At 46.5% G+C, this 21629-nt stretch overlaps 1 protein-coding gene across 1 annotated transcript in view; it reads left to right on the top strand.

Annotated features, from left to right (window-relative positions):
* The window catches only part of LOC147604014 (putative aldehyde oxidase 2), a 74343-nt gene that overhangs the window by 32919 nt on the left and 19795 nt on the right, over window positions 1-21629 (top strand). The window contains exons 7-8 of the mRNA XM_086795217.1: window positions 2780-2875; window positions 2960-3058. Coding sequence (XP_086651343.1) covers window positions 2780-2875; window positions 2960-3058 — 195 coding nt within the window. The remainder of the gene's footprint in view (window positions 1-2779; window positions 2876-2959; window positions 3059-21629) is intronic.

The following is a 21629-nucleotide window of genomic DNA, read 5'->3' as shown; positions in this document are numbered from 1 at the left end:
GTATGTTACCTCGTATGTATACCTTGGGATCACTTTTGCTGGACCTCAGTTCTCGATGGGGAAGGTGGCCGACGCTAGATTGATGAGGGGATATGCAGCCCTTGGCTCGCTAGAGAGGCAATGCTCACAGATACAGTTTCAGGAGCCGAGGACGAAGCTTTGGCTATTTGATACTCTAGTTACACCTGCACTACTGTATGGTGCCCCCATCTGGGGTCCTAGCTTATACCATAGGAGGAGACTGAGGAGAGAGCCGGCCGAGACAGATACAGAGGAGGTATATGATGGGTGGAAGCCGATGGAGATTAGGAGTAAACCATCAGTGCCACATGAGATTGTGCGGGCAGAGATGGGGGCTGCACCGATAGTGACAGAGGCTCTATTCCAGACAGTGACATATTGGCATAGGCTATGGGAGCTTCCACTTGATAGATACCCCCGGCTAGCCCTGAAGTCCTCGAGACAGTTGACACTTGAGGGAGATACAGAGTGTTGGTATGCACACGTAGGCACCTGGTTTGGCATGCACGGTATGCAGATGGAGGCACTCCTCTCCTTCCAGTCCAGCATAGAGGCCCCGTCATTTGCTCTCAGCCGCACAGAGCGGAACAAGGTTATCAGGAAGGACATTGTCAGACTCGATACTCAGAGGACATGGAGTTCACCTAGACGTCCACTGGGGACAAAGATGGCCTTCTACAGAGATCACCTCCTATGCCTGACAGAGGATGGGTTCATTATCCGTCCATGCTACATGGACATACACCTATCCTTTGGGGTGAGATGTGCGATTGGCCAGATCCGCACCTTGTCCCACCAGCTGAGAGTGGAGACTGCCAGATATGGGCCTAGGGCGGCCGCACCAGAGGATAGGATATGCCAGCTCTGTCACACAAAGCCTGAGACAGAGGACCATTACATATGCCGATGCCCCGTGTACTATGAGATTCGGGGGAGCTTCCACTGCCTCTTCCGAGCTGGGTTCGGACCACTTTCCAGGATCATGGACTTCCCGGATCAGAGATGCCTGGGACTTTTTCTTCTAGAGGTCCGTAGACACAGGGAGTCCTTAGTGAGATCCAGATCAGCTGTACTTGCTCGAGGACCAGCACAGAGAGCTCTCATTGACTTCTTCCATACCAGCACTCTGAGGGCCGATCCACCCATCATACCCAGACCACAGGCTGGTGTAGGAGCTCGGCCGAGAGGTGTGACACTCAATAGAGCCACTGAGTTATGCAGAGCTCGATACCCCATGGCCCTCGCCCACGGCCACGCCACAACAAGAAGATCCGGGCCATCATCTTGTTAGAATGCGCAGCGGAAGACTAACGCAGGTAGCAGACGCATCACCATCGAGCTCCACGAACACCCCCAACGGGCACTGCAACATCCCATCGGGCTCCCATCTCCCGGAGAGCTGCCTCCCAAAACACTGGCCGGAGGAGATGACCATGACAAGGTGCCACTCGAGCCTATATATGGCTCTTCAACTTCCCATGCTTCCACTTATGGGATAATCCAAGGCACCTTCTAGCCATAGATCACACGCTCGAAATTGCCAACCTTCCAACACCCTCCCTCGATTCGAGCTCCGCAAGCCACCGAGGCGCGAGGGGGTCGCCCCCAGGACCACACACGCCCGGGCTCTGATACCATGTCAGAATGCGCAGTGGAAGACTAATGCACGTAGGAGACGCATCACCATCGAGCTCCACGAACACCCCCAACAACGGGTACTGCAGCATCCCTCCACCGGGCTCCCATCTCCCGGTGAGCTACCTCCCAAAACACCGGCCGGAGGAGATGACTATGACAAGGTGCCACTCTAGCCTATATCTGGCTCTTCAACTTCCCATGCTTCCACTTATGGGATAATCCAAGGCACCTTCTAGCCATAGATCACACGCTCGAAATCGCCAGCCTTCCAACACATCTCCCATCATCGCAGGACCTTCTCGCGCCAGTTCAGTTTTACCACCTTGAGCACCATGTCACAGTGGTCCATGAGGGATGTATCAGGGTGATATGAGAGCTCTCTGCTCATGTACCTAGATCAGATTTTAAAGTTCTAGATTTTTGTTATGTTTCTTTATTACTATTTTGTACCCAGGATTATGTACCTCATGGATATGATGTAACCTTTTGGTCTCATAGGTCATTTTGGCCTTTTGAAGACGTTAATACAACTTTCTTTCTTTCTTTCTTTCTCTCTCTCTAGTAGACGTTAATACAGCTTTCTTTCTTTCTTTCTTTCTCTCCTCTTTTGAGTCCTCTGTTGCTTTTATCTTGTCCCCACCCCCCACTTTGGGCAGTCTGCATGTTTGTAGTGATGAAGGGAGTTTCCATTGTTGCATTTCAAAAGTTTCTTGTAGTGTAATTCTAGAAAAGTGAAACACATCCATTGGCTTGAAGTACTGCTAGTAGATGTCCCTGTGCACATTCGAGTTCAGATTTCAACTGTGCGCGCGCGCATGTGTGCTTGCGTGAGTGTGCGTGTATGTGTTCATAAAGTAACTTGCAAGGCGCTTAGGGGGTGGTACACATGTGGGTCACGGTCACAAAGGAGGATCTTCTCTTGGCCTTTAAAATTACCCTTTAGTGTGCAGACTTGTTCTTAATGTCTTTTGTAGAATGATGCATGTGTGACGCTTGAGGGTTCATTTATTCAAGGTTTTGTTCATGAGTTGTAAATATGAACTTCTAATTTTGAGCAAACTGGTGTCTGGTCCTCTGCATTTCAGAAGCTTGACAAGCTTTTGATGTTATAATACCGTAGGCACAACACGCTGAGGTGAATCTCTCAGCTCAGGTTCATTGGTTTCCAGAGCAAAGCACAAAGGAATACCTCAACTATGGTGTAGCAGCAACTGAGGTAAGGCACAAGAACATATTGGGAACATCATTTTGCAATCTCTAGTTATCCATACTGAAAATGCAACATCATTTTTTATTACAGGTTGAGATGAACATCCTCACAGGAGCAGTAACAATCCTCCAAGCAGATCTTCTTTATGACTGTGGAAAAAGCTTGAATCCTGCAGTGGATATTGGGCAGGTCAGATTATATCTCCAACTCTTTGGTTAGTTAGATTTGCAATTTATAAATGTTGCCACTGTTTCAATCATAGACTCGGTAATATCACTAAGTATTATTTCCAATGCTAGCACTGCACAATCTACACGAGGATGAACCTTCAGTTCTGTTGTGATGTGTGGCAACCATTGGTGAATGCTTTGACCCTTTCTCACACATTTAACAAAACGTCAATGCAACAACCAAGAACAACCCATTAGGCCAAGGAAGAATTCTGTGTCATGTATCTAACACCAATTTTTAACCAGAAAAGTGTACCCTTCATGTTGCCAAATGGGTAAGTACCCATGATGGTGGAAATCAAAGGGGAGGCTTTTTCTTTTCTTTACTTTTTTCAGGGAAAGGGGGGGCAGTGTTTTTGTTGGGACCAGGGGCACCAACTGCAGATTTACAGCTTCAAATCTGTCCATCCTGCTCTGCCTCTTCTTGGTGTGGATGCCCTCAGCTATGAGGTGTCCAATGTAAGACCGCTGTATTAACCTCTACGACAAAGTATGACTTATCCAACGCAGGCCATAGTGCAGTCTGCAGCACTATTGAGAAGTGAAATGACTAGATATATGGGTTGGAGGCTGGAGATGGCTGGACAGAGGGATAAACACAATTGTGCTTACTAACTGCTGCAATAGCCACCACTTGGTAGATTCCTAGTATTGATCCACGTGAACGGCCTAACCAGTGGCTCCCCGAGGCACAACTGGCTAGTGAGGTAATACCAGCAATGTGCCCTAGAACCCTAACTCATTTTTTTTTCTTTTTTCGATCTCAATTTGCTCTAAGGGGAATTCAAAATTCCCAATCAAACAGTCGAAGAGTCTCATTTGGAAATTTCATCCTCTGTGTCTTTTCAGAAAGCACCCATATCATTCGGGTCCACCCTACTGCTTGCTTTTCTTTTTAAGATTTAGACACCTGGTTTTTCAAGTATGCACACACCCTTTTCCTTTTGCTTCCACTCACACATGCCACTTAATTTTTTACACATGCACCCCTAACTTTTTTATAAAAACCATCACAATAACAGCACTCCATGACTTTATTTCATAATAGACTTCATGTACAATGAAAACTTATTTATTTATGCCAAAATCCATCTCCCGACCATGCAAGACATGCTGGACATAATATGTTCACCTGCCGAACTCATTGGCCAAGGAATGCTCCTGACTAATCAGGACTACCCAACCCCCCATGCTTTTCTCATAAATTCACCTCGCTCTAAAGCCATGTTTGGATCTACCAGCGAGCCCCATGCACCTAGGGATCGCTTTGCCTTGGTTAGCCTACCAGCGAGCCTGATGCATTGCTGAGGTGGCTTTGCCTGGACTCACCTGGGTGCACCCAGGAGCACACCTGCAACTCTAAACCAGGGTTGGTCAAAGCCTTGTCCATCGCCTAATAAGGATGGTCACGTGGATCCATCCCACAAACAGTAGGCCTGCTCGAAGAATTTTCCTCGTAACATCCAACAACAGGGTTCTTTTCATATCCATGTGCAGAAAAAGGGTGACTGCCGCCATTGTCACTCTCTGCATATCATTCCATACAAAACTTCAATTGAAATTCACATGTATACGGTCGCAAGCATCCATGCAATCAAATCTTTAACATATCAACCATAATTCCATAATTCAAGGAAAACGATCTTCTTTTACTCAATTTCCATATTTCATTAATTCCCAATCACTTAGGGTGCAAGAGAGATTTCCCACTCAAACTTCTATCTTTCCAAACCTTAATTAGGGTTAACTTTCTTAACCTTTACCAAATGGTCCAATCTATGCTAATGAGCCTCTAATTACATGATAAAGCAAAACAGTATTTTTTAATCTTTTAAAGATTACACTTTATGACTACAATATCTATTTGCATCATTACTCTCATGTATGACATTCCTACGATGGATAGCTTAGGACTTTCAGGTCTGTAACTTGTAACTGTAATGAGTAGCCCTACTTTGGGGCATAGTTCCAAACATTCGTTTTGGCATTTGTCAAATGTCTGGGAGAATGAAAAGTATGAAAACGTTTGACTGAAGTCTCTGTGGAGTATCATACGTGGCCTCCCAAATACCTCCAGTTTGAATGGTCAAGCCATAGGCATGCTGTAATTAATACATGGCACATGCTGAAATTCATACATGCAATTCATAAAAACCTCACATGTTGGAATTTGGATTTCATACATGCTGAAAATTGAAATTCATAAAAACCTCATGAGTCATCACACCAGACATGAAAAGCTGTAACTTAAAACTTAAAACCTCTGGGAAACTGGAGGTCATGAGTCATGACACCAGACATGAAAAGCTGTAACTTAAAAATTAAAACCTCTGGGAAACTAGAGGTCATGAGTCATGACTTGAGAGTTGAAGTCATGACTTAAGAGTTGAAGTCATGACTTACCAGTCGTGGGAGTGCGTGGCGAGTTGCAGCCAGCAGTGGGCACGAAAAAACAAGTGCAAAAAAATGTACTTCAAAGTCCAAAAAAAATACGATTAACTTATCCAAAAAAAAAAGTCACGAATGAAACGTTAGTTTCATATGCGTTTTTGTCAAACATTTGCAAATGCCTGGTTCATGAAGCATTTGTGAATGTTTGGAACTATGCTTTGGGGTCCATAGCTCCAATTTCTAGTTACAATTTACAAGTGATCCTAAAAGAAAAGTTTTTTTTAGATAACGTGTCCACAATTTTGATCCTCTTGAAGGTCTGTAACATGCGGAAGCTTACAGACAGGGTTTTACTTTGATAAGGAATATTCAACACCTTGGTTCTTGACGATTGCACAATGTAGAGAGAGAGAGAGAGAGAGAGAGAGAGAGAAATGAAATGAAATGAAATGTTATATTAACGTCTTCAAAAGGCCATAATGACCTATGAGACCAAAAGTTACATCATGGTGGATCTGATACAATGTCTGGATAAAAAAACCCAGAAAATGAAAAATAAAGATGATACTACTGGCACCTAGAAAATGAAACTAGAACTGGAATATAGTGAGGGGAGGGTACGCTATGGAGGTGAGTGGAATATAGTGAGGGGATACAATATCATGTGGGACGGAGGGGTACACTATGGAGGTGCCTCCATCTCATAAATTGTGCCGCATCGGACACTGGCGGATCTCCTCAATATCCTCTGTGGTCAAACCCTGACTGGGTGTCCGGCATGCCTCGCAAGAATAATCCGAATCTGCCGCTGCAACCTTCGTCTATGCTGGGATGCCCTCCTCCGTAGTCGTGGGCGTCTGAACCACCCAAGCTCAGTCGCACTAAAGAGAGAGAAAGATATATTAAGCGTCTACTAAAGACCCAATGGGCCTATGAGACCAAAGTGATACAATAATGTCCATGGCATATCTCATCATGGAATGGAAAATAAAACAGAAAGAAAACATAAACATAGCTATCTCACTGGGGTGATACAAAACTATCCATGGAAACTCATCATGGAATACTAAGAACATAGAAACATGAGAGCAACATCAGCTCCGAGTAGATGGTATACCACTCTCCAAAAAATCAAGCATGGGGCTGATGAGTATGGCCGAGAGGTCTCCCTTAGCTGTCACGTGGAAAGGTAGCTCGATGGCAGTGGACCATGTCCTGGATTTGGAGCTGATGAGGTGATCGTGGTCGATGGGGGGGTCGAGGGCGTCGGGCATGCTGGATTGTAGAGGCTCGGTCCGAGGTAACTCCTCTCGGGTGAGGTAGGTCCAGAGCAGCTCGTGGAGGGTTTACAAGATCCACTATGTCGGTGTCCTCCACCTCCTGGGTCCGGAAGAAACTAGTGATGGTTGGCTGGCGAGGGGGCGGGGCGGGGTGGCTGGGGCCGAGGCTCTCTCAAGAAGGTGTCCCTGTGTCTGCGGAGCTCAAGCAGGAAGAGGCCCAGGAAACGCTGGTCCTGGAAGTCAATGATCCTAGAGAGTGGACCGAATCCCTAACGAAATAGACAGCGAAACCTCCCGCGGATCTCATAGTATACTGGGCAGCGGCATATGTAACGCTCCTCCGTCTCAACCTCTGTGTGGCATAGTCGGGAGATCCTCTCCTCTCTGGGTCTCCGTATAAGCTCCCCGGCTGTGAAGATGTGCTCAACTCTACCTGTCTCACTCTGAGGCGGTGGGATGAAACCCGTATCTAGCCAATCGCAATCCACATGGCATGGGACATGTGAACACTCAAGTAGCCCGACTGCTGGATGTATCCATCCTCAGTGAGTGTGAGGAAGTGATCTCTGTAGAAGTGCATCTTCGTGGGGAGCTCAGGAGGTGTGATCCATGTGCAATGTGTGTAGAGGCTGAGAAGATCTAACCGGATAACCCGGTTGGTATCCTCGTGAGACATCTGGAGAAAAGGGGAGTACAAACTGTATTGAAGGGGGGGTAGGCGGTCCATGCAAAGCCCATATACTGAGAACCAAGTGGAAACTAGTGCATACCATACTCCAGAGTGGCCCTCAAGTGCTAGCTGTTTGGAGTACTCTAGGGCAAGCCTCGGGTACCTGTGGGGATCCATGTGACTGATGCGATGGAGGTATGTGACTATTTGGAAGAGTGCATCCACTACCATCGGGGCTGCAACAAACTCTGCTTGGATAATCTGGTGTGGGACTAATGGTTTGCTGTGGATCATACGAGAGAACATCATGACCTGGGGACTCTCAGCTCGCTGCCAATCCTCATCGAATAAATCTGGCCCCCAGAAGGCTGCTCCATACATCAAGGCTGGTGTGACAAGGGTGTCAAAAAGCCAGCCCTTCGTCCTAGGCTCCTGGAAATGTGCCTGGAAGCACTGCTGCTCAAGTAAGCTCAAGGCTGCATATCCCCGCGTCACTCTGGCATGTGCTGCGGGAACCATGGTAAATCTTGCTTTGTACTTGGGCTTAGCATCCCCTGGAGTGATCTTCAACCTATAAACCCACTTGCATGGTAGGACTTTCTGTCCTGCAGGCAACTGCACTAGATTCCATGTCTGATTCTTCTCAAGAGATTGCATCTCTGAAACCATGGCTTTCTGCCAATTCTTTGCATCCTCCCTCTTCATGGCTTCTTTAAAGCACGAGGGTTCACCACAATCTGTCACCATGATGTAATCATCAAGTGCATTCACCCCTGGAACAAACCTGTCAGGCATCCGGGACACCCTGGTGCTCCGCCTAATCCAACCATCTTGATTAGGTGGCTGATTTCTGTTCCTGCGTATTTTGGGGCTGTACAGCCTGCTCTGGAAGCACATCTTGCTGAATTTTAGGCTGCATTTGTGGCTCTTCCTGTGGAGGATAATATGGGGCATTAAAAGCCGGAGGTGGCTGCTGATTTTGACCATTTTGGACAGCATTTTGATTGGCATTTTGTGGTTGTCCTGGAGGTTCTTCCTCCTCAAAAATGACTCTTCTCACTCCAATGGTATTGATAGGCTGTTTTTGCATCCTATCTTCTCGAAAAATCACATCATTGCTCCTCACAATCTTGTGAGATTCAGGGTCCCACAACCTGTAACCCATCTCTCCATTGTCACCATACCCAAGAAAGATACACTTGCGTGACTTTGGGTCTAATTTGCTGCGTATTTCCCTTCTGACATGCATAAAGGCCTCGCAGCCAAACACCCTAAGATGTTTGTAAGAGGGTGGCTTTCCTGACCACACCTCCTCAGGCACCTTCAAATCCAAGGCCCTGTTGGGTGACCTATTGATGAGATGTACTGCTGTCTTAACAGCTTCTGCCCAAAAATTATGGGTCAATCCTGCTTGTGAGAGCATGCTAAGAGTCCTCTCCTGAATGGTCCTATTTGCCCTTTCAGCCACGCCATTTTGTGGAGGATTGTAGGGAGCGGGCAACTCCCTCTTTATCCCCTTCTCCTCACAAAATGTAGTAAATTCCCTTGAGAGGTATTCCCCTCCATTATCAGACCTGAGGCATTTAAGCTTCTTTCTTGTCTGATTCTCAACAAGTGCCAACCAAGTCTTGAAGACTTTGAACACATCACTCTTATACTTAATGGGATAGACCCATATCTTCCTGGATGCATCATCAATAAAAGTGACAAAATACTTGGCACCGCCCAAAGAAAGGTTGGGCATTTCACACACATCGGTATGTACCAAAGTTAGGACTTCCTGCCTAACATTTGCAGCCTTTTTATGGGCTGATTGCTTATGTTTGCCATAAATACAATGATCACATGCTGAAAAATCAGAAAAATTAAGTCTCGGCAAGTAACCCAAAAAAGACAATACTTTCATTCCTTTCTGGCTCATATGGGCCAACCGGCTATGCCACAATGAAGTGTGTGGCTGCTCGGTCACATGGATTACATTAGCATCAACACCCTCAACATACAATGGATACAAGGTGCCTGATTTGCAGCCCTTGGCCACAACCATATTTCCCTTGAGCACCTTCCACATGGAATGACCAAATTGGGTGAGATACCCTGCATCATCAAGCTGCCCAGTGGATATCAAGCTCTTCCTGAGCTGTGGCACATGTCTCACAGTGTGCAAGACAAATTCAGAACCATTTGGGAATTTTAGATGCACATCCCCAATGCCAACAATGTCACAGGCAGAATCATTCCCAAGTTTCACGCATCCTCTCTTTCCTGCATCATACGAAGCAAACCACTGCTCATGAGGAGTAACATGATAGGATGCACCTGAGTCCAATAGCCAATCGTGTGCATACGAGCCATCATTGGCCACAAGAAAAGAACTATCACCAGAGGAGGCAACAAGTATGACATCGTCATTATCTTCATCACTGCTAATCACTGCATTGAGCTCCTCAATTTTAGCCTTGCCCTTGGTGTCTTTGGCATCTCTTTTAGCATCTTTGTCCTCTTCTTTTCCTTCCTTACCCTTGCCTTTGTTTTTCAGCTGAAAACAGTCCTTTTTGATATGCCCCTTCTTATGGCAATAGTGGCATTCAAGGTCCTTCCTAGGACGGGACTTACTGCGAGATTTCCCTTTATTTTGATTTTCCCCTCTATTTTGCTGCCTACCTCTGCCCACAGCCAATGCACTTGCATTCTTATTTTCACTGCTATTCTTACGCCTTACCTCTTCCTGCAGAAGAGCGCTCTCCACATCTTGGCATGACAATCCTGTGAAGGCAGGGGCTGAATTGCTTATGGCTGTAGCAAAAGTATCCCAACTGTCAGGGAGGGTACTCAAGAGGAAAATGGCCTTCACCTCATCATCAAAATTCATTTTCTGATTTGTGAGTTGGCTGAATATAGAGTGAAACTCATTGAGGTGAAGTGAGAGGGCTGTCCCCTCTTTCATGCTTAGTTTCATGAGCCTCTTCAACCAAAACACTTTACTAGCTGCACTGTGACTCTCGAAAACGGACTCAAGTTTTTACTATATGCTGTAAGCGGTGGCTTCATTCTCTACATTGAAGTAGATCTTCTTAGAGATGGTCAAAAGAATGGTACTCTTGGCCTTCTCATCCATGGTTTCCCACTGAAAGTCACTCACCTTATCTGGCTTGACCCCTTTATACTTGATAGGCATATTTTGATCTTTCTGGACCAACACATTGTATATTTGCTTCTTCCAATAGGAGAAATTTGCATTCCCCTCCAACTTCTTGATGTTCCAATAGTTGCCTTCGTTGCTTGAAGACATGATGATAAGCCCAAATAGAAGCAAATAAATACACCTAAGGCACAGAGAGCCTCAAAGTCACGTGCTGTGACTAAATGCAATGTTGTCCACTCTCCAAAACTGTCAAAAAACAGTAAAAAACAACACTCTAAAAGTGCCCAAATCTCTTCCAAAATTGTGCTTGCACTTGTACAAAACTGTCACAAAGGTCCCCGAGCCTTGACAAGTGACCAAATGTCACTCTAGAATGAGAAATACAGTTCTGTAATTAGTTTCCAGCAAGCAATAAATGCTCCAAATGTCACTCTAGCGGAATGATCAAGTGACACAACAATCCCAGATTGTTTAGCAGGTGTTTGGGCAAACTCTCCCACCTCAAATAGGCATATGAACACTGTCACAAGGCTAAACTCAGAACTGAACTGAGTTTTCACACTCTCCAAGAGTGTACAAATGCGCTGTCCACAACAAGGAGCATTTACCCAAAACTGACCTGATTGCAAAATCTCCTCTTTTGTCAATGCATTTGACACATAGACAAACTGCTCGAGTACAATCCACTCCTACCCGAGAGTAGTGTGGCTGTCAACGTCTCCCACCTGAACCAAACGCGTCCAAATGTAGAGGGACAACTGCAAGATGCTCTCTAGCTGCGTACTAGCTCAACCGAGCATCCAATGCACAAACGGATTTTATAGAAAATCCGGCAGAGTCTCCCTTGTATGTAGAAGAAACCCCCAAATCATCTACACGACGAACTGGATGCAAGCGTGCATCCAACAATGCCAAAACGGCTCCAACAAAGTTCTCACACTTCGTTTACATGTACAGGGTATCACACTTTGTTTACATGCAAGAGGCGGTCATGCATCCAACACTGCATACATGGCATCCACGAAATGCCCACGCTGTAACTGAGCTCAAGCACGAGCTAACCTGTCACAAACCTGCCTTAATTGCATACAAAAGTGCATCAACCACTACCTGCCATGTCATCCACTGGGCGTACAAAACGCATCCAACTGGGCATCCAAGTGTAGACATCAACAAGAGGATCGCATACCTCTCATAACAATCTACACAAACGGACTCTGATACCAGTTGAAGGATCAAGAAGCGAGTGGAAGAGAGCAAGAACAAGAACACAAGAGTGGTGGGTGTTAAGAAGAAGAGAGGGCACACCACAACCCTCAAGAATATATTAGGATAGACACTTGGGTGGAGCCGGTTCGGAGTGAACCGTGTTCACACTGTAACTGTAACATAACGTGTACATGAGGTGGCACAGGGCCTTAACCCCAACATTCAAGGCCTGGTGGTTTGTCTTCATAGTAGATTCCCTTCCATAAAGAAAAGGTTTCCATTGTTTCAAGGCTGTGATAATCCCTGGCAACTCTTTGTAATATACAGAATATTTTTTTTTTGCATCATTTAACTTTTTGTTGTAATACGCCATGGGTCTTCCTTGTTGCAATACTGCTCCTATGGCGAGATTACTGGCATCAATGATCACCTCGAAGGCATCATTCCATGATGCGAGTTTAAGGACTAGTGCTTCGGAAGCCGCCTTTTGCAGAGAAAAGAATGCCTCTAAAGCCTTACCTGTGAGACTGAAACTTTTTGTCTTCTAGTTTCACTCCCTTGAGCAAATCTATCAATGGTGTTGCAAGGTTAGAAAACCGATCCATATGTGAGCTATACGCTTGGGACAAGCCTACGAAGGATCTTATCTCTTGGGCTGTCTGCAGAACATCCCAATCGAGGTTTGCCTTTATCTTCTCAAGGTCAAGGCAAATTCCGTCGGAACCGATCATGTATCCTAGGTACTCTTGAAATATGCTCTTCTTTGCATTGATGTAGAGTTCGTTGTCTCGCAAAATTTGCAAAACCTTTTGCACATCCTTCTCATGCTGTTTTGTAGTGGCAAAAAAAGAAAGAAAGAATGTTATCCAAAAAAATGAATAGACATATACCGATGAATACGGCGAAGACTCGAGACATCATCTTGTTGAATGTCGTGAGTGCATTGGTCAAACCAAAAGGCATTACCACGAACTCGTAATGACCTCGTTCTGTTCGAAAGGCTATCTTGGGGATATCGGCTTCAAAAATTCTGACTTGATGATAGCCACTTTTGAGGTCAATCTTGGTGAAGTACTTTTGAGGTCGATTTTGAGTCTTTCAAGGATGTACTATATCCTTGGCATGGGAAGCTTATTCTTGATTGTCAACTTGTTCAAGGCTCGCTAATCCACACAGAGATGTGTGGTCTTACCTTTCTTCTGCACAAAAAGAATCGGTGCAGCAAATGGAGAGAATGAAGGCCTGATGAAACCAGACCTAAGCAAATGCGCTAGTTGCGTCTCGAACTCAACTTCCAACACCTTGGAAAGATGATACGGAAACTTATTGAGTGGTTGAGCTCCAGGTACCAAATCGATACGATGGTCTTCAGGACAAGAGGATGGGGGCCTGGGTGGAAGATCATCCCTCAACATGATGCCCTGAAATTGTTGGAGGAGGCATGTCATCTGTGGCTCTAATGGAGTCGCGGTGGATGTCGCTATCTGCTATGGGCGGACATAGATCATCGCACATTCAACTCCTTTTCTAATAGCTCTACTGGCCTGGAGGTGGGAAATGAGTGGAATACCCTGAATGCTCCAATCCCCGCGAATGATAGTAGGCTTAGGCAAATCTTCGACGATCGTGAAGGTGTCCTGCCCATAGTAGCAGGGGAACCCCGTTTCCCCCCATTGGGAACGGTGGAACGCGTTCCCCCATCGCGTGGACCAGTGGAACGTTGGAAACGAATGGTGGAACGTTGAGGTGGTCGAAAAAAGGTGGAACGGCAGGGAACGTTGGTCGAACGGGAGATGGAACGGGCGAGGGAACGCTAGCCTGCCGTTCCCCCACGTGGGAACGTGCAGATGACGTGGGACGAGGTTGAAAGGCTAGAAAGGTATTCATCTAAGGGAGGTGCAACACGATGGAAATGCAAGCAATGTAACAAAGAGAAGTCAGGAGGAGCAAACCGTGTGAGAGCACATCTATGCCATGTGAACAATGAAAAAGCACAAGTGAACAAATGCCTAGGGACAACACCTGAAATGCGTAGAGAGCTTTTGGCAAAGTACCCAAGTGAAGAGGAGAAAGCATGTGCACGAAAGAAACCGGCAACTGATGCATGTTACTTCAGTAGACAAGGGGGAGATGTACACTGGGGAGATGGACAACAGTATGGAGGACTTGGGAGCTTTGCATTTTCCCAAGATTCGCAGTCTATGGGTGCAAGTTCCGGCAAGCAGCAAACCTTGGGAGCAGCTTGGGATCTCCGCAAGAAAGAGAGGGTAGATGCAGCTGTTGCAAGGTTCTTTTATCATGATCATGTAGCATTCAATGTTGCCAGGTCTCCATATTTCATTGAAATGGTCCAGGAGATTGCACGGTATGGCCCAACATACAAGCCTCCTTCATATGAGACCATACGCACCACCTTGTTGCAAAAGGAGAAAGCTGCTATTGAATGTGCTTTAGAGTTTGTGCATGAAAGTTGGGCAAAGAATGGTGTGTCACTTATTGCAGATGGTTGGAGTGACACTCGAAAAAGATCCATTCATGGCATGGTTGCTTATTCTCGAGGAAGAATGCAATTCATTTCCTCACATGATGCTTCTGGGACTGGAAAAGCTGCAGATCAGCTTGTGGAAGAGTGGGCCGAAGGTATTGAGAAAGTTGGACCAGAGAATGTTATTCAGTTCTTAGCTGATGGTGAGGCAACAAATAGAGCAGCTGGTCTTAAGCTTGAAGACAGGTATCCGCATATCACATTCAGTCCATGCTTTGCTCATTGTTTGAGCAACTTATTGAAGGATATTGGCAGCTTGCCATGGGTTGATCCACACATTCAAAAAGGCAAGGAGATAATAAGCTTCATTCAAAACCATCAGTTTATTTTGAATGAATTCCGCAAGAGATCGGCCAAAAAGGATCTCTTGAAGTACTCAGAGACACGCTTTGGTTATAACTTTCTCATGATGAAGAGGTTATCCAAAGTGCAATTGCCTTTGAAGCAGTTGGTTGTATGCAATGAGTGGATGGGATGGGCACTTTCTCGCTCAAGAGCCGGCATAGAGGTTGCAAGAACCATACAAGACTTCACATTTTGGGATGAAGTCAATACTATCAATGCTATGATGAAGCCGATCATGCGCTTGATGCGGATTGCAGATGGACGGGAGCCATGCATTGGCAAGGTTTATGAGGGGGCTGACCGAATGATCGAGAAAATAGGGGAAATGGGCTTGTCTGATGAGAAATATGCAGAGGTTCGAGAATTATGTGAAGCATGATGGAATGGTTATCATTCTCCTATGCATGTTGCAGCGTATGTCTTGGATCCCGAGTTCTAAGGATGTGGACAAGAGGCCGACGATGAGGTGATGGATGGTTGGGAGACAGTGCTTTCTAGGCAGGTTCGTGATGCAGATAAACGAAGGTTGGTGAAAGACCAACTTGGATTTTATCGCAGCAAGTTGGGAAGGTTTGGATCGGCTGATGCACAGAGAGATAGGTTTAAGATAGGGGCTGCTTTATGGTGGGAGGATTATGGGGCTCGTACACCACAGCTTCAATCATTGGCAGTAAGGATCTTGTCTCAAGGTGCAAGCTCCTCTCCGATTGAGCAGCTATGGAGTGTGTTCGGCCATGTTGCATCCAAGAAGAGGAACAAATTTGGGACAAAACAAGTCAATGACTTGATTTTTGTAAGTGCTAATTTGCGCTTGCTTGGTGATATGGCATCTCCCAAACCAGAGAAGTTTATATTGCTTGATGAGGAGTCCTCGGATGATGAGGAGACACATGGACTTGCAAATCCTGGTCAGGATGGGATTGAAGATTTGGATGCTGCAGATGTTGGTCTTGATGATATGGCTTTCTTGGATGACATAGATGATAGTCTCCTTGATGGTATCACTGGCAGTAGCCATGCATGATATCTCCTTACTATTTGCAATGTGCATGTCACCTTGAGGCTTGGACTTTGGACTTGGATTGTTTCTTTTATCTAGGCTGTGCCATGTGGGCCACATTTTGTGCTTTTTGTCACTTATGTCATGTATTATGTGGGCTAATTTATTTTGACTTGTGAGATCTATTCAGTGTTAGTATCTAGCCATGCAAATTATGGTGCACTAGACTTTAGTGTGTCTCTGATTTGGTTATATAAATGAGCATTGTATGTTAAGATTTATCGTCATTTCTAGGAATTATCTAGGTCGTTCCCTGTTTCCGTTCCCCCTCGTTCCCGTTCCCCCTTTTTCTCGTTCCCGTTCCCCTGGTGGTGCTTTCGTTCCATTCCCGTTCCCGTTCCGTTGCTACTATGGTCCTGCCTCCAATCAAGAATTGGTGCATATTGGCACAGAACCGCTGAATCCCAAGGATCATGTCGCACCCAAGGAGGGATGTGACAATGAAATCCCTCTGAAATTGAGCCTTCTGGATTGTGAAGGCAAACTGTTGAGCTTTCTAGGTGATATGGGTACGTAGGCCGGGAGTGAACCCATCCAGGTCTAAATGATACGACACTAGTGTTAGCACTTTCATCCCCATTTTCTGCTCTGTATGGTGCCCATTTGGTCCCCTTTTGCATGGCCCTTGTTTGTGGGCTGGCCACCCCTTTTTTAGTATTTTTCTGGGATTTTTCCCAGCCTTTCTGGCATTTTTCTAGGGAGCCATGTCCAACAGCTCCAGTCGGCCTGTTTCCATGCTCCAGTCGGCCAGCTCTTCCCCACTATAAATAGTGGGTGCTGGCCTCTCATTTTTCATAGAGTCTTGTAGTTATTTGCTCCCTCACTTATGAGACTATCACTGTCTCTTGCTTGGGACTGTTTTGGTTCAGTATATTCAGCATAGTTTGCTCCATATCTCTCTCTCTCTTGCACTCTCTGTTCAGCACATTCTAGTGCCACTCTGCTTCCGCTCTGTGCACTCTTTCATGGTATCATCGCTCTAGGTTAGCAACCTTTCTGCTGCCCCAGTTCAGCCCTGTTTTCAGCACTTCTCCTCTGCGTTTTCTTCCAGATCCATAGCTTTTTGCTGCTGCGTTTTCTGGACAGCACTCTGCTGGTCGGTTCCTCTTCAGATTGGCTTCACCGATTCAGCCGTCTGGCTCTTGGAGATCAGTGTTTCATTGCCCACTTGGAGATTGGACTGCAGGCGGCCTGTTTTCTACAGGACAGCACTTCTTCATTGCTGCGTTTTTCCTCTCCAGTGGTTCTTTCCCTTTGCAGAGGGGGCTTGTGGTGTTGCAGGCTTTGGTGGCACACTTGGTACCTGTGGAGGACACTTTTTTCAGAGATTGTGCATTTCTTGAGATTGAGCCCAAGCTCTTGTGATGGCTGCTCCCACTTCTCTTCATATGTTTGCAGAGTCTGCCAAGTTGGATGGTTCCAACTACACCCTATGGAAGGTGAAGGTGAAATCGGCCTTGCGTGGCGTGGATCTCTGGGATTGGCTTGTTACACCAGCCAATGCCACCCCTCCCACCCTTGCTTCCGGTGGTGTGACTCAGGCACATATTGATATTTGGCAGTCGAATGATCGACGTGTTTTTTCCTTTCTGATGTTGAACTGTCAGGATGCTGTTCTCTCTCATGTGCGTACAGCTGATGCTGCACATGAAGTTTGGAAGGCTTTTGCAGATCTCTATGAGATTAAGTCTCCGGGTCGGATTTTGGCATTGGAAAAGCAACTTATGAACTTATCAGTTTCTGCGTTTCCATCTTTATCTGCTTTCATCTCGAAGATGAAAGATCTCCGGGACGAGCTTGCTGTTTGTGGCAAGGACATCTCCACAGAGGATATGGCTATTCGGCTGCTCTCCAAACTTCCAGAGAGGTTTGATGCATACTTTCAGTCTCTGGTTTCTTCTCCTCGTCCTGTTCCAGTTACTTGGGAGGATGTTCTCCCCTCCATTATGCAGATAGAGTCTCGCTTTGAGGAGCGGACTGGCACCTCCGGTGGCCCTGATGGAGCTTTGGCAGCACGAGATAAAGGGAAGTCTCAACAAAAGAAAGGTAAAGGGGGTTCTGACAAGAACTCCAAGGATTCCGATAAGGATAAAGACAACAAATCTTCAAAGAATAAAGACATTGAATGTCACTATTGTGGCAAGAAGGGTCACAAGTCACCCCAATGTCACAAGAAGAAGCGTGATGAAGCAGCAAAGAACTCTTCCTCAACGGCGGTGTCTCAACCCAAGAAGGATGATGGAATACTTCTCTTAGCAGGTACTCGGCGTATACTTGCTCTTGTGACTTCTCAGTCACGGTCTTGGATTGTTGATAGCGGTGCTACTGCTCATATGACACCCCATCGAGATTGGTTCGAGGACTTCACTGCCAGATCAGGCGAGATCACTCTGGGTGATTCTTCTTCTGTGCCAGTGCATGGTCATGGCACTATCCCCATCTTCCGTTCTGAAGAGGACAAGAGGTACTTCTCTGACGTTCTGTATATTCCAGATTTGGCTTTTAACCTTTTGTCAGTGAGTGCTCTTACAGCTCAGGGTGCGGAGGTGATCTTTTCTCGTTATGAGATTACCATTCGTGATAAAGCGACTGGTAGCATCTTGGCTCAGGGAGTCCAAGATAGTGGTCTCTACAAACTGACCGCTCTGCTTTCTTCTGGTGCTTCTTCTGCTCTTTGGCATGCTCGGTTTGGCCATTTGAGCTATCAGCTTCTGCAGCGAGCTTCGAAGGATGGGTTGGTTGATGGATTACCAACCATCAAGGCTCCGTCTTCTCCTTGTTCCTCTTGTTTGCAGGGGAAGCAGCACCGAGCCGCCTTTCCGAAGGAGGCGACACACAGATCTTCGACATCACTTGCTCTCATTCATGCAGACTTGTGTGGTCCTATGAGTACCGCGTCTTTGAGTAAGGCGTTGTACATGCTCGTGATGGTGGATGATTTTACCAGATATACTTGGGTTTTCTTTCTGAAGACCAAGGATGAGACTTTTCATCACTTCTGTGATTGGAAAGCCGAGGTGGAAAAAGAGACCGGTCACTCGGTCAAGGCTCTCAGGACCGATGGAGGGGGTGAGTTTACATCCCAGGAGTTTAAGCAATATTGCAAGACACATGGCATTCGGAGACAGCTTACTACAGCATATACTCCATCTCAGAATGGAGTTGCCGAGAGGAAGAATAGGACCATTATGGAGATGGCCCGTGCTATGCTTGAGCATTCTTCATTACCTCGACGTTTCTGGGCTGAGGCGGCTTCCACTGCTGTCTACATTCAGAATAGGTCTCCTACTGCTGCTCTTCCCGACAAAACTCCATATGAGGCTTTCCATGGTGAGAAGCCCTCTGTTGTTCATTTCCGGATATTTGGATGTACCGCGTATGTTCATGTGCCTAAGGAGCACCGCTCCAAGTTGGACTCGAAGTCTCAGCGCATGACTTTTCTCGGATACAGCACTGTGTCCAAGGCATATCGTCTTTATGATCCTCAAGCCGGTAAAGTTATTGTGAGCCGTGATGTGGTGTTCGACGAGACTCCTACATCTTCAGAGGGGGGTGGTGAGCTTGGTGAGCTTCTTCTTCCTGCACCTCCTTCTCCTCCTCCTGCTCATCCTCCTGCTCCCGCTGTTACTGTCACACCTCCAGCTGAGGATTCTCAGTCAGATGATGATGACCCTGCTCCTCCTCCGGCGAGTTCGAGCAGATCTGTACCTGGTTGGTATTATCAGACAGTTCGTGACTCTGGGTTACGTGAGCTTCCTTCTGCTCCTCCGCCTGGTTCTCTTCGGCGTTCTTCCAGAGTTACAGGGAAACAAATTCATGAGGGCAACATGTTTGTTAATTATGCTCTTATGTCTACAATCATTAATGGTCCTTCTGATCCCACTTCTGTAGACGAGGCTCTTTCACATGAGTCTTGGCGTCATGCTATGCAGACAGAGCTGGATGCTATCGAACGGAATGGCACTTGGATTTTGGTGCCTCGGCCTCTGCAGCGTAAGGTGATTGGTGTGCGTTGGATTTTCAAATCAAAGTTCCGAGCTGATGGCAGCTTGGACAAGCACAAGGCGAGGTTGGTTGCCAAGGGTTATGCTCAGCGCCCCGGTGTCGACTTCGATGAGACTTTCGCTCCAACGGCCCGAATGACTACCATTCGTACCGTTCTTGCACTTGCAGGACATCATAGATGGCCCGTTTTCCAGATGGACGTCAAGTCGGCTTTCTTGAATGGAGAGCTTACACAGGAGGTTTATGTTGATCAGCCGCCAGGATTTGTTGTTCCGGGCAAACAGGATCATGTGTACCGGCTGAAGAAGGCTTTATATGGTCTAAAGCAGGCTCCGCGGGCTTGGTACCAGCGGATTGATGAGTTCTTTCAGAAGCTCGGCCTGCGCCGCTCTCATGCAGATTCGAACCTTTATATCCTCCTTGAGAGGGGGTTGATTGTTATCATTGTGGTCTATGTTGATGACCTCATCTTTACAGGTTCTTATTCTGTGCGGATCCGTTCTGTTATGGATGCTTTGGAGACAGAGTTTGAGATGACGGATCTGGGCCTCTTGCACTATTTTCTTGGCTTTGAGATTTGGCAGACCTCGAAGGGCATTTTCTTCTCTCAGCAGAAGTACACTCGGGAGATTCTCGACAGATTTCAGATGACTGGGTGCAAACCAGTATCTTCTCCTTTGGATATTGGTGAGAAGCTTTCTTCACTTGATGCTTCTCCAGGGACTGATCAGGGACAGTATCGGGTTCTCGTCGGTTGTTTGGTATGGTTGACCTACTCCCGATTGGACATATGCTTCGCAGTCAGTTTATTGAGTTCCTTCTCATCCAAACCCCGTCAGCAGCATTGGCGGTGTGCTCTCAGAGTTCTTCGGTACTTACGTGGCACTCTGGATTTTGGCATCTTTTATGGCCAAGGACGCACTCTTGTTGGATGGTCTGACTCAGACTGGGCTGGAGATCCAGATACACGGCGTTCGACCACTGGTTGTGTTTTTTCACTTGGGTCTGGAGCCATTTCTTGGAGCAGTAAAAAGCAGCCTACTGTGGCGCTTTCTTCTACCGAGGCGGAGTACCGTGCAGTTTGCTATGCTGCCTGTGAGGCGATATGGTTGCGGAGATTATTGGAGGAGCTTGGCTGTCCTCCTACCGGATCTACTCTTCTTTGGTGTGACAATCAGAGTTGCATCGCCATCGCCAAGAACCCTGTGTTTCATGCTCGTACGAAACACATTGAGATTCAGTATCACTATGTTCGTGAACGGGTTCTTGCTGGAGATTTGTGTTTGGAGTATTGTCCTTCCGCGGAGAATGCTGCAGATTTGTTCACCAAGCCGGTTTCTCAGGCTTCCTTGGCTCCTCATCTTCGGATTCTCGGAGTTTGTTCAGCATCTGGTGCTGAGAGGGGGTGTTAGCACTTTCATCCCCATTTTCTGCTCTGTATGGTGCCCATTTGGTCCCCTTTTGCATGGCCCTTGTTTGTGGGCTGGCCACCCCTTTTTTAGTATTTTTCTGGGATTTTTCCCAGCCTTTCTGGCATTTTTCTAGGGAGCCATGTCCAACAGCTCCAGTCGGCCTGTTTCCATGCTCCAGTCGGCCAGCTCTTCCCCACTATAAATAGTGGGTGCTGGCCTCTCATTTTTCATAGAGTCTTGTAGTTATTTGCTCCCTCACTTATGAGACTATCACTGTCTCTTGCTTGGGACTGTTTTGGTTCAGTATATTCAGCATAGTTTGCTCCATATCTCTCTCTCTCTTGCACTCTCTGTTCAGCACATTCTAGTGCCACTCTGCTTCCGCTCTGTGCACTCTTTCAACTAGGGCACATTTCATCTTGGTCACGAACTGCGGAGAGATGGCATCTTCTGAACTGCCCATGTCGA

This window comes from Cibotium barometz, chromosome 62 (assembly GCF_041138505.1).
Source record: "Cibotium barometz isolate CiBa-2024 chromosome 62, ASM4113850v1, whole genome shotgun sequence".
NCBI classification, from domain to species: Eukaryota; Viridiplantae; Streptophyta; class Polypodiopsida; order Cyatheales; family Cibotiaceae; genus Cibotium; species Cibotium barometz.
Note: the sequence above shows the minus strand (reverse complement) of the source record. Positions and strands in the feature narration are given on the sequence as shown.